Here is a 13,711-nt window from a genome sequence, read left to right on the forward strand (position 1 = left end):
TGTTATGGTGTTATGTTTCTACTTTAGAATTATGGAATCATAGAGTTGGAATAGGCAACAAGGGCCATCCAGTTAAACCCCTGGCCATGCAGGAATACACATTCAAAGCACCCCCAACAGATAGTCATCCAGCCTTTGTTTAAAGATCTCCAAAGAAGGAACGCTTTAGAAATAAATCTTAATAATAATAATAACAATGGCTCAGTACAGATTAGAAGAAAGGGGTGGCCACAGGCTGTCCCTTTCTCCTCCGGATCATTGCCGCAGCAACCTCATGGCTGCAAGAACGATCTGCAGCCAAAAGGAGCTCAGAAATGGAACTCCTTCCTGTGATGCCACCAAGGCGCCCTTTGCACCTTGGAGCGTCACGGTGATATGTCTTATGCGCCGTGCTGTTTGGACGCGTTACAAGACACGTCATGGATGCATGCGCCGTATGGATGGCGCTGCGTCAAGATTGTGCTGCCCATAAGTATTAGGCTTTGGGAGTGCGCAGTTACTGCATGCTCCCAAACCCTAAAATCACCGCCGGCATGCCACAAAGTGCCCATTTGTACCAGGCCAATAATAACAATAATGATACTCCACCACGTTCAGAGGAAGTATATTGCACTCTCGAACAGCCCTTACTGTCAGCAAGTTCCTCCTAATCTTTAGGTGGCATCTCTTTTCCTGTGGCTTGCATCCACTGTTCCTCTCCTTTTCTCTGGAATAAGAGAAAGCAAGCTTGATCCATCAAGGTGACATCTCTTCAAATATTTGAACAGGGCTATTATATCCACTCTTAACCTTCTCTTCTCCTGGATAAATATAGCCAGCTCCTAAGCCACTTCTCATAGGGCTTGATGGTTTTCAGTTCCTTCACCTTTTTGGTTGCCCTCCTTTGGATACTCTCCAGATTCTCAACATCCTTTTTGAATTGTGGTGCCAAGAACTAGTCACAGGGTTATTTCAAGTGAGGCCTGACCAAAGCAGAATAGAGTGGCACTATTACTTCTCTTGATCTAGACACTATACTTTTATTGATAAAGCCTAGGATCATATTGACCTTTTTAGCTGCCTCATGTTCAACTTGTGGTCTACTATGAGTCCTAAGCTACTTTCACACGTAGTTTAATTGTCATAACAATATCCTGTGTAATCTTGGAATTTGTAGTTTGGTGAGGCACTATTGCTCTCCACTTTCTAAGGATTCTAAATATCCCATTCTAAACTGCCAATTCTAGGATTCTGTGGGAAGGAACTATGGAGATAAATGCTTTTCACCCCCAAATGCTCCTCAGCACATCCCTCAGTAGGGCAGTTTACAGACTGCCCCTTTGGGGTGGCCTGTACCTGCCCCTTTCATCAACGGATCAGGGCCTCAGCTGCCACAGCGGCAGCCCTGAGGCCCCAATCCACCGCTTTTCCACGCCGTGGCCTGGAAAAAGTGTCCTTGGGGCTTCAAGCCCCAAAGACACCCCAACAGCGGCGTGGAAAGGAGAAAGGGGCCACTCTGCACCTTTCTCTTTTGTATCGCTGGCGCAGCTCTCTAAAGGCTGCACCAGCGACACAAATGAACGAAGGAGCTCCAAAATGGAGTTCCTTCCTGCACTGTGGAAAGGGCGCCACAAGCGCCCTTTCATGACACCAGGACGTCACGTCCATGCCGCTCCGTTTGAATGCGGCGCAGTCGTGACATCCTAATGGGCATCACCATCTGCATGTAGAATGGGCGCCACCATTTTGTACGTACTGTGTGCGTACTAGGGTTGGGGGCGTCTGAAAAAGATGCCCCCGGGCAACCCTAGTACGTACACAGTACGTACTAGGGTGCCCTTCTGGAAAGGTCCTAAGTTTCCTGGCTTTTTTGGCCCTTCTTCCAGGCTTTTCAGGCTCAGGAGAGTCTTCTTGGGGAAAAGGCCTCCCTTGGCCCTACAATGGCTCAGAGAGAGCCCAATAGTGGCAAAATGGCCTCTGGTTCCCCAAAGGGATGCTGTGGGATACTGAGGAGAAAATAGTATTTCATTTCACCCCCAGACAATACAATGTTAGGTTGCTCCTGAGATCCCCTGTGTGCCAGTGTGACCCCCCCCCCCCATCCCCAACATTAGGCCATCCCTGTCTTATAGATGCCTTAAGGCTGGCACTTGACCCTCACCAAAATTGGAGACCAGGTCCCCAGCCCCCTTGCTCTTGCTTTCCCAATGACTTATTTGTATATTGATTATCCTGCCTTTCTCAACAAATGGGACTCAGAATGTCCCTTTTGTGCATCACATGCTGTGGATGTGTGTCTGTGATAGAGAGATGGAGGGAATGGGAAAAACAGAAAGGCAGGAAAGAGATGCTGAAGGTGAAAGCTGAAGCAGTGCGGATAGGCAAGAGGGAAGGTTGGAGAGTGGAGGGAGAAAGGGAAGGGGATCAGGTCTCTGGGAGCCAGGAAAGGAAAGCAGGAGCAAAGCCAGGATTGCCTAGCTCTGTGTTGTTGTTGTTGTTGTTGTTATTATTATTATTATTAACCTTTATTTATAAAGCGCTGTAAATTTACACAGCGCTGTACATACAATCTTTTTAATTGGACGGTTCCCTGCCCTCTGTCTTACAATCTAAAAAGACATGACACAGAAGGAGAAGGGAGTGGTGGTGGCTAAGGGGCCTGTCTACTAAGATAATACATATAAAATACATAGCAATACCGGAAATGATTCAATAAAACAGACAAGAAAAGAACATCAAATAGCAAGTGACAATTATGCAATGCCTGGGAACGCTTCTCTGAACAGGATGGTCTTCAGCTCCATTTTGAAGCTGGTTAATGAAGTGATGGCTCTTGCTCGCGGGGGAAGAAGGTTCCAGGAGTGAGGGGCAGTGAGTGAGAAGGGGCGAATCCTAGATGGGGCAGAGGAAATCCTGGGCTGGGACAGCAGGCTTGACTACCAGAACGGAGGGCCCTAGTGGGAAGGTGAGGGGAAATAAGGTGAGGTATGTGGACAGGAAAGGACCTCTGGGAAGGGTCAAGAGAGGGGCCTTGGGGATTGGGAGGCAGCCACCAACCTGACAGGTTTTAAGAACTGAACTGGTGAGAACCGGTTCAGGCCCTGGTTTTCAGACATATTAAGGGCTTCCATTTAGCAATTATGAACAATGTCTATGAAGAAAGGAGAGGCAACACAAAAATTCCTTTTTCTCTAATGTTTCTTTTTCCTACCTGAGCTTGCTTAGGGTCTTTTACCTGAAATGCTGGAGTTTGGGGAAGACACCTGCAAGTGCTATGCTTTTAGGGGAATTAGATACTTAGCTCAAAGGGGAGATATAGTTTGATTGAGGCAACAGTGACCTCAGGATCCAGCAAAGCTATAGCAGGTCTGCAATCACACAGAACTCCAGAGGCATTTGAAAGGCAAAATGCACACACATGGACACAGAGAATTATGTAACAAAGGTGGGAGTGGTGAATAAATGTAAGACTTTGCTAATGGTAATATGTTGCCTGGATGGATCTCAATCCCAGTTGCTGAGAATCCGGAATGGGGAGAGAAGTCAGTAGCTCCCATGGCAAGTGGGGTTGGAGAGTGTATTGAGGTGCTTAGCCATGTAAACCGACAGAGGACCCTATCGCATGGGATAAAAAAAGCCAGCTTAACTTTTCTGAACTGAATTCTGATTCGGGCTGTATCCAGGTCCTATCATATGTGAATCTCCGCTGAATCCACCAGCCAAATCCATCCTGGATTCAGCCCGAATCCCCGCAGCATTTCAGAAGCCATGTTATTAATGTTGGAAGCTTCCGCTTAAAAAAGAGGGGGATGGCTGAGCATGCCTCGGACCCAGGCTACATCTGGGATGGATTTGGCCAATAGATTCAGCAGTGATTTACATAAGATTGGACCCGGACATAGCCCAAATTAAAATTCTCTTTGGGAAGGTAACCTGGCTTTCTTACCGCATGCAATAGGGAGCAGAGTGTCTGCCTGCAACTGGACTGAGGCTGAAGAACAGCCACTAGGAGCAGATATTTATGCTGTAATTGTTCCTTAGTGGCAGAAACTGAGGGTACGAAAGGGTTTAAATTGCTTCAGAATGTTTCCTGGGTGAGGAAAGAATGGTCTGAAACCAAATTTAATGCAATGAGGGCTTGGTTTAACCTCTCTCCATTTACTGTGACTTCCTTCACTCTGTCCATCACTTCTTCTCTTAAATTAATGAGGAGAATTAAATTAAATTAAATTAAAATTATATTCTGGCCTCAAAAAGAAGAGCCCTCCCTCCGCCCCAACTGTCATCACCAGACCTAGGAGGGAGTGAAAAAGACAGGCCCAATTTCCATCAGGCCTAACTGTGAATTTTACTGTAACTCACATCGCTCTGTTTTATTTTACTGTATTGTATTTATTTTTGTATTTTATTTTATTCTCTTTATTTTTATTGTTGTAACCCACCTGGATTCCTTGTGATTGGGCAGGCTATAAATAAATCATCAGCATCATTATTATTATTGGTGCAAGTACCTCAGACAAAAGGGATTAGCACACTGATTCTCAGAGCCTTTTTCTGACTATTTCCTTCCAGTCCCATTCCTTAGCCATAATCCCTTCACCCTCTACAGACATAAATGGATCATGCAGCTAAATCCACTCATTTTCTCAAGGCAGGTTCTCCTACAATCTCTTCTTTGCTACCTCCTATGAGTAGGGATCCATACCTGCAAAAATGCTAAATTCAGGGCACCCACTCCAACTTTATTAATTTTATATCAAATAGGGAAGGGTTAACAGGTGGCTAAATCTTGGGGTAACACATTCCTCTCTTGATTCAGAGAGTCAGTCTTGTGTGTCATTGTTCTTTTTTTTTTTTCAGAAGAACATGTCAGTCTTGAGAGAGTCCATACATGTGAGAGGCCACATAAATGCCAGCACTGTGGGAAATGTTTTCCTTCAAGGTCAGACCTAGTGAAACATCAGAGAATGCACACAGGAGAGAAGCCATTCAAATGCCAGCATTGTGGGAAATGTTTTTCTTGGAAGGCAAACCTAGTGACACATTTGAGAATCCACACAGGAGAGAAGCGATTCAAATGCCAGCATTGTGGGAAATGTTTTTGTTGGAAGTCACACCTAGTGACACATTTGAGAATCCACACAGGAGAGAAGCCATACAAATGCCAGCATTGTGGGAAATGTTTCTCTCAGAAGTCAAACCTAGTGACACATCAGAGAGTTCACACAGGAGAGAAGCCACACAAATGCCAGCATTGTGGGAAATGTTTTGCCTATAAGCCAGTCCTTGTCATGCATCAAAGAGTCCACACAGGAGAGAAGCCATACAAATGCCAGCATTGTGGGAAAGGTTTTCCTTTAAAGTCAAACCTAGTGACACATCTGAGACTCCACACAGGAGTGAAGCCATTCAAATGCCAGCATTGTGGGAAAGGTTTCTCTCAGAAGTCAAACCTCCTGATACATCAGAGAGTCCACACAGGAGAGAAGCCATTCAAATGCCAGCATTGTAGGAAAGGTTTTTCTCAGAAGCCCAACCTAGTGACACATCAGAGAGTCCACACAGGAGAGAAGCCACACAAATGCCAGCATTGTGGGAAAGGTTTCTCTCAGAAGTCAGACCTAGTGAAACATCAGAGAGTCCACACAGGAGAGAAGCCATACAAATGCCAGCATTGTGGGAAATGTTTCTCTTCGAAGTCAAACTTAGTGATACATCAGAGAGTCCACACAGGAGAGAAGCCACACAAATGCCAGCATTGTGGGAAAGGTTTCTCTCAGAAGTCAGACCTAGTGAAACATCAGAGAGTCCACACGGGAGAGAAGCCACATAAATGCCAACATTGTGGGAAATGTTTTTCCTCAAAGTCAAACCGAGTGATACATCAGAGAGTCCACACAGGAGAGAAGCCATACAAATGCCAGCATTGTGAGAAATGTTTTTCTTCAAGGTCAGACCTAGTGAAACATCAGAGAATCCACACAGGAGAGAAGCCATACAAATGCCAGCATTGTGAGAAAGGTTTCTCTCAGAAGTCAGACCTGGTGAAACATCAGAGAATCCACACAGGAGAGAAGCCATACAAATGCCAGCATTGTGGGAAATGTTTCTCTTCGAAGTCATACATAATGATACATCAGAGAGTCCATGCAGGAGAGAAAGCACATAAATGCCAGCAGTGAACTAACACTGTTTTTGTTAAGAAGTATTACAAGAAAAATATTTTCAATGCATTTGTGATAAGAGAAAGCCCTTGTGATTTTGTTTTTTAGGGTTGTCTGTTCATAAAGTTATTGATTTTTGTATGTTGTTGTGTTGTTGTTGTTGTTTTTATTTTTTTTATAGAATTCTAGAATAAGAAAGGACCACAGGACCCATGCAGTCCAACCCCCGACACACAGGATGACAAAGCATGGATTTATAGGATTCTGGCTTTGTAAGGCACCACAAGCACCTTCTAGTCCAAGCCCCTGCCATATAGGAAGATGTAGCATGGTGGGTAGGTGTGTTATGTGTGAATATGACAGAATTAGAAGATGAAGGATGAGATGAAGGATCTGGCACAGAGAAGCAAGAAAAGCTCAAACTGCTGAGTCGAAAAGGAATGTGCAAAAGATAAAGACACCGTAATGCAAGGACATGAAACTGAATGTACTAAATGAAGAATGGCCTGTGTATAACACAACTTGACGTAAAGAGCACCAAAACAAGAACGGAATGGGAACAAGAAGTCACTCATCAGGAAAAATGATTCACATATTAAGAAGCATAAAGGAATCTTCAAAACCATGGTGCTAGTGTGCCAAAATCAGCTGGAACTGGCACCCATTGCTCTTTCAGAAAACTGATGGACCTCTGGGAAGATTTGTGTGCATGAGCATTGTATGAATGTGTGCATGATTTGAGGCCTCTTGATATGTAATATATTAGAATGAATGTCCCTAATGTTAGAATAAATGTTACATACAAAGTGTTTGAACCCAGATCTGGTCTCTTATGTGTCTGATTAAAGGTTTTATAGTCCAATTCTGTATTTACTCACCACTCTGGATGTAAAGAAGAACACCTAGATTGGTGACAGGTGTGTGATCTCTCATTTCACCTTCTGGAGCTTCTGCAATGATCCCTGAAAGCGGAAAGAGAACTAACCAAGCAGTGGGGACACACTTCCTTTGTTAACCCATTACGATTCCACTATAAGAGACAGGCCTTGGAGTTATGATCCACTGCCAGCCGTAAGGTTTGGGTTAAAATATGGGGGCTGGGTCATCGCCTGCAGCCTCTGGTTCCGCTGGAGGCAGGGCGTCTTCTCCAGCATCACCTGGAACAACAGACCAGAACAATGGACAACAACAGATGTATGTGGCATGTGTGTTTGTGCATATACATCTGTATATATACATCTGTATATATATGTATGTATGTGGAGGCATCTCTATCTAAGTGCATTCAGACTTATACTTTTAAGAGCCTACACACACAGACATGGAATGTTTAAAGTCTATAGATCTTGCATACAATACCCATAGATACAGCTATACATACCCATAGATACCTGTGTACGTACATGTATTTATATATATATATATATATATAGAGAGAGAGAGAGAGAGATGCAAACACATGTACACATATATGTTGCATCATATATATATGATTTATATATTTATATATACTCTTCTACTTGCATACAATTTAAACATAAGGAAATGCATAGAGAAATATGTAAGTACATATGAATACGCATGTATACACCCCCCAGGTTCTGGTCAACATCAGCGTGTATATAGGCTTGCCATATCCCGCCTGGGGGCGGGAGTTTACCGGTTTGGGGCGGGGCCACACAGTCCCACCCCAGTTTGGCCCCTCCCCCAGGACCTCCCCCCCCCCAGCAAGGCCCTGGAGGCAGCTCCAGCCCTCCCCATGGCTGTGTGCCACCCTCCCCACCTCCCTGCCTGGCTTAGCCTAGAGAGCAGGTCTTCAAGACATCTGCCACTCAGAGATATTGCCAGCCCACTTGGTATATATACCCTGCAAAAGGCATTACTTTCAGGTTACAGTGAGCAAAGAAAAAAAGGCCATCAATCGTTCCTGTTTCCCTGGGAGTCTAAATGCCTCCTCATCTTTTAAATGTCTACCACTCAGTATTGTTGTAATTCTTTATCACAGGGTCGTTTTTGAGGCCCTAAACACCTTTACTTGTAATATGCAGATTTCTCCCGAAGCTGACCAATGGGAAAGAAGCAATCAGCCCCCCTCCCCTTGGGTTGGTTTTCAAGGGCTTGGAAGGAAGAGATTTTGCCTTGCAAGTTGCTGGTAAATAATAGAAGGCTTTGGGGTAGCAAAGGCTGCAGAAATAGTTTGACCCCCCCCCCCCTTAAACATCCATGGCTCAGTGCTATGGGATTCTGGGAATTGTAGTTTCTTGTGGCACCAGAGCTCTTTTGACAAAAGGAGACTGAATGGAGGCGTTGTCTGGCTGGGGGCAGAGCCTCTTGCCAGCAGTGAGAAGGCTGCGATGATGAGGAAAAGCAGGGGCTCCTCTGGTAGTCCTGGCCACTTCCCTTGGCTCCCTCCCTCCTCCTCCTCCTCCTCCTCCTCCTCCTCCTCTCAGAGCTCATTCACACTCCCTGGTTTTTCTCTCCCCCCCCCCCTCTGCACTTTGAGACCCCTTTAACTGCCAAAGCTCAATGCTCTGGAATTCTGGGGTCTGTGAGGCATTTGGCCTTCTCTGTCAGAGAACTCTGGTGCCACAATAAACTACAATTCCCAGGATTCCATAGCACTGAGCCCTGGCAGTCCAAGCAGTGTGTTTTGGACACAGAGATCCTCCAAATGAATCCAGTCCCTAGCTTTTATATCTTTCTCACACACTGCAGGAATAATAACCCACTTTGAGACTGCTTTAACTCAGTGCTAGGGAATCCTGGGAATGCGAGTGTTTGGGAGACATTGAGACTTCTCTGTCAGTCATGGCTCTGAGGCCACAATAGACTACAATTCCCAGGATTCCCCAGCACTGAGCAGTCTCAAACTGGACCATTTCCTCAGTGTGGATGCACCTGGGGAGGAATTCTGGGCACTGCAGTTCAACTACGTTTGGAGGGTTATGGGACTCCCTGTCAGAGATAGCTCTGGGGCCACAGTGTACTACAATTCCCAGCATTCCCCAGCACTAACCCAGGACAGTTAAGTCACTCTCAAACTGGATTATTTCCTCAGTGTGGCTGCAGCTTTGGTGAGGAACTCTGGGCATTTCAGTCCAGCTATGTTTTATTTCTGCAGTGTATTTTGGACCAGAGACAAGGTGACCAGGCATCCTCCTCCTTTTCCAGGACATGTCCTCTTCTGTCAAATTTCAAAATGTCCTCCATTTTGATCATGGCTAAGAAGCATGGATTTATAATTACATGGGTGTTTTTAGCTTTTATTTACATTTTTTTGCTTGGGTGCCCTACATTTTGGGGTGAGGGCATTGGTCACCTTGGTCAGAGAGCTTTCCAGGGGTTAACTGCCATTCTGCTGTGGTGCTGGAACAAACCACCATTCCCAGAATTCCATAGCATTCAGCCAAGACAGTTAATGTGGTCTCAAACCAGATTATTTCTCCAGTGTAGATGCAGCCCAAGCCTTTTGCCTCTCTTATGCCTGAGATTTCAAAGCCCAGCCCTGGCACCACAACAAACTACAAATCCCAGGATTCCATAGGATGGAGTGATGAGAGTGAAAGCAGTGTGGCAGCAGCCTAAGTGTGCTTAATGCAGTTCTTAAGATGGTGCACCTCTTGCCTACAGAGTCTCACAAGACTTTTTTGTTTAACAACTTGTACCCATTAACTCCATTTCATGTCTCCTTTATTTAGTGGGGAGGAATACAGACAAAACACGTCAAAATGAAGGAAAACCAAAGTCCCTTGACCAAAGGGTTTGGTTGTGGAATAAGCCTCTGAAATATGCAAGAGGCAATGTTAAAATAAAGCCATGTTCAATGCTCAAATGTGCTGTTTGGAATGGGGAGAGGGGGGTGGCCAGAAAGGGAAGTACATTTCCGTGATCTGTCTACGAATAATGTCAAAATGTCCTCCATTTTGATCATGCCTAAGAAACATGGATTTATATTAACATTTCAAAAAAAAAGCCTCAATTTTTTGAGTGTCCTCCATTTTTAACAAATGTGTCCTACATTTGAAAATGTCATCCTACATTTGTCCTACATTTTTCCCGGTTTGGAGGTCCTGACTTATGGCAACCCTAGGTGAGAGGGAAAAGACAAGGCCACAATCTTTGTTCCTGGTCATCTAGATTTCTTGTGTGATGGGATTATTTGTTTAGCAACGAAAGCTCTTCCCTGGAGGTTTTCCCAATCAGCTTTACTAAACTGACAGAAGTCTAGGGCAGCATCACCCAATAATCAGATTTCTTTCTTTCTTTATTTTATTTCTAGTATTTATGGAGGTCAAGTTCTTTTAGGAGGCAGAGAACACTAGAGGGCCCTCTTCCCTTCCCTGGCAATGAAAATAGGAATATCACATATTCAGCCATTAGGAATGGCTTCCTTTCATGAAGGCTCCAAACCAACTGCCTTCACCAGGAGCCTCACTGCATCAAAATGGAGGACCAGCCCTGTCTCAAAGTCATGGGTTCAATGCTCTTTTAGGAACAGAAGAAGTCCTCCTGAGGACACTCTGAGGGCTGCCATTGCCTGGAATCCCAGTCCCTCCCACATCCCACACAGAGTGACATCACTGCTACGGAAGGCTCTCTTGACCAATCAGAGAGCAAGATGAAGGTTCTTCTGGAAGCTTCCGTGAGAAGGAGATATAAGGCCTGAGAGACCAAGAGACAGTTGGGGGAATTGTGTCGGTTGGAGATCGAGAGAGAGAGTTAAAGAGCGGATCTTGGAAGTTAGTCTCAGAATTGGTCACTTAGGTTTATTTGTTTCTTTAATAGCTTGTATGAATTGAACATTATATACTTACAAATATTGTACCTGGAAGATTCTTAATATCTTGTAGGACTTATATTTTAGTTATATTTTGTTATTTATACTAGATATCTCCTTGGAGTATCTACTACTCGACGCTCCTTTTACACGTGTCTTGGCTCAGTTGATGCTTGGGAAGATCAGTAAAGAAGTAGAAATAAGGTTCCTTAACTGGTCCCAGTGAAGGTTAAGGGAAATCCTTTTATGATTCACAGGATGAAGGCAGAGTGATTTAAGGAAGTTAAGGGTCTCCTGGGCTAAGAGCCATAATGTCTAAATGTCTAATTAACAATTTGTAAGACACTTGATAGCCTTTTGGATGAAGAGAGGGGTATAAAAGCATTATTATTATTATTATTATTATTATTATTATTATTATTCCAGGGCCGCAGTTTGGCTGCTTGGAGATCATCACAGAGAGTCAGTTGGAAAAGCCCATCTCACTCCAGAAAATAAAGGTACTTGAGGAGTTTGCACTCTACGTCTTTCTGTAATAATAGCTACAAAACTGATAATAGCATTTGGGACATTTAGTTGTTTAAAAAGAAATACAGTGGACCCTTGTTATACGCTGGGGTTTGGTTCCAAGATCCCCTGTGTATCCCCTGTATAACAAAATCCGTGTATGCTCAAGTCCCATTAAATATAATGACATAGCAAAATGGAAAATCAAGTAAAATTTATACTTTTTTGGAACATTTGCAAACCATGTAAGCTTGAATCCATGTATAAAAAATACGTGTATAAGAAGGGCCGACTGTATAACAGATTTAAATGCTGCTTTAAAACCTCTTTCCATGTGCCAGATTTGTGCTGGTTTTGGGGGGAAATGAGAAAGTGTTGGGAGGGAGGGACTGCCAACAGAATTAGGAGATGCATTGCAGGTAGGGTTGCCATAGCTGAGGACCTCCAAACCGGGACAAATGTAGGACAAGGTTCAAAAATGTAGGACTTTTTTTTTTTTTTTTTAAATTCCTGGCCAGGAATATTAAAAAAAAAAAAGGTCCCACATTTTTGAACCTTGTCCTCCTTCTCCTTCCCGGCTTGGGAGGAAGCCTCGGGCTGCTCCCAGGCCGGGAAGGAGCGTGGGGGCCGCCTGTCATCACGGCCATTGCCGCGGTGGCAAGCGGCCTCCTCCTCGGCCTCTGGGGCTTGGGAGAAGCTCTCCCAAGCCCCTCTGGAGAGGCCTTGGAGGACCCCACAGCCGGAGCTCCGACCGTGGAGCCTCTTCAGGGCCTCCAGAGGGGCCTGGGAGAGCTTCTCCCAAGCCCCAGAAGCCTTGGAGGACTGCTCCGCGATCGCGGAGCCTCTTCCAGGGCCTCCAGGGGGGCCTGGGAGAGCTTCTCCCAAGCCCCAGAGGCCTTGGAAGGACTGCTCCGCGATCGCGGAGCCTCTTCCAGGGCCTCCAGGGGGGCCTGGGAGAGCTTCTCCCAAGCCCCAGAGGCCTTGGAAGGACTGCTCCGCGATCGCGGAGCCTCTTCCAGGGCCTCCAGGGGGGCCTGGGAGAGCTTCTCCCAAGCCCCAGAGGCCTTGGAAGGACTGCTCCGCGATCGCGGAGCCTCTTCCAGGGCCTCCAGGGGGGCCTGGTAGAGCTTCTCCCAAGCCCCAGAGGCCTTGGAAGGACTGCTCCGCGATCGCGGAGCCTCTTCCAGGGCCTCCAGGGGGACCTGGTAGAGCTTCTCCCAAGCCCCAGAGGCCGTGGAAGGACTGCTCCGCGATCGCGGAGCCTCTTCCAGGGCCTCCAGGGGGACCTGGTAGAGCTTCTCCCAAGCCCCAGAGGCCGTGGAAGGACTGCTCCGCGATCGCGGAGCCTCTTCCAGGGCCTCCAGGGGGGCCTGGTAGAGCTTCTCCCAAGCCCCAGAGGCCTTGGAAGGACTGCTCCGCGATCGCGGAGCCTCTTCCAGGGCCTCCAGGGGGGCCTGGTAGAGCTTCTCCCAAGCCCCAGAGGCCTTGGAAGGACTGCTCCACGATCGCGGAGCCGCTTCCAGGGCCTCCAGGGGGGCCTGGGAGAGCTTCTCCCAAGCCCCAGAGGCCTTGGAAGGACTGCTTCAGAGCGAGAAGGAGGCCAGGTACCAAGGGCCAAAAGGAAAGAAGTGTGTCCCTTTGTGCCTCTGACTCTCCATTTTGGGGCAAAGGAAGGAAGGAGGGAAGGGGCCTGTGGGATCTGAGGAAGGGGAGGCAGGGACTCAGGGCCAGTGGGGAGGCTGGACTTTGTGGGCTGGGAGAGAGAGGTGGAAAAGAGACCCTCCCTTTGGGCCCTAGCTGGGGAGGGTCCACCGGTCCTTGCCTACCCCTTGGGGAAAGGAGACCCCCTCAGCCCCCTGGACTCACTCCTGCCACTCATTCCTAGAATGGCTGGGACTCAGAGGAGTTTCCTAGGCATTGTCACCTTCTGCCCTCCATGGCCATTGGCACTGACCTTTCCCCATTGCCTTCCCTCCCTCAGCCCTTGGACCTCCTCCTCCTTTGCATTCAGAGCAACCCTTCTCTACGGCTGAGGAGACTGCCTCTGACCCAGGGAAGCTCCGGCCATAAAGGACTGCAGGAGAGGCCTTTCTGGGGCTGCAGGAATCAGGGTCTTTGTACTGAAGGTAAGCCTTTATTCCTGGAGCTGAAAGAGGACCTTTGTTTAAATGTTTCAGTCCAGGATTGTGTGGAAGGGTTGCAGCTGAGAGACTGAGCCTATGCTTTGCAGGAATAAAGCCCCAAATGCAGTCTCTAGCAGAACTGTCTTCCCAGAAAGTGGAAG

General features: G+C 46.6%; 2 protein-coding genes across 2 annotated transcripts in view; both read left to right on the forward strand.

Annotated features, from left to right (window-relative positions):
- The window catches only part of LOC149284981 (uncharacterized), a 176,928-nt gene that overhangs the window by 87,362 nt on the left and 75,855 nt on the right, over positions 1-13,711 (forward strand). The window lies entirely within an intron of this gene.
- LOC149284984 (uncharacterized) lies at positions 4,947-6,953 on the forward strand. The gene has a single exon (XM_089495910.1). It carries the CDS (start codon positions 4,947-4,949, stop codon positions 6,159-6,161), a length of 1,215 nt encoding a protein of 404 aa, XP_089352036.1. The 3' UTR covers positions 6,162-6,953.

The sequence above is a fragment of the Sceloporus occidentalis genome, unplaced genomic scaffold (assembly GCF_023333645.1).
Source record: "Sceloporus occidentalis isolate IW3139 unplaced genomic scaffold, rSceOcc1.0.p SCAF_86, whole genome shotgun sequence".
Classification (NCBI taxonomy): domain Eukaryota; kingdom Metazoa; phylum Chordata; class Lepidosauria; order Squamata; family Phrynosomatidae; genus Sceloporus; species Sceloporus occidentalis.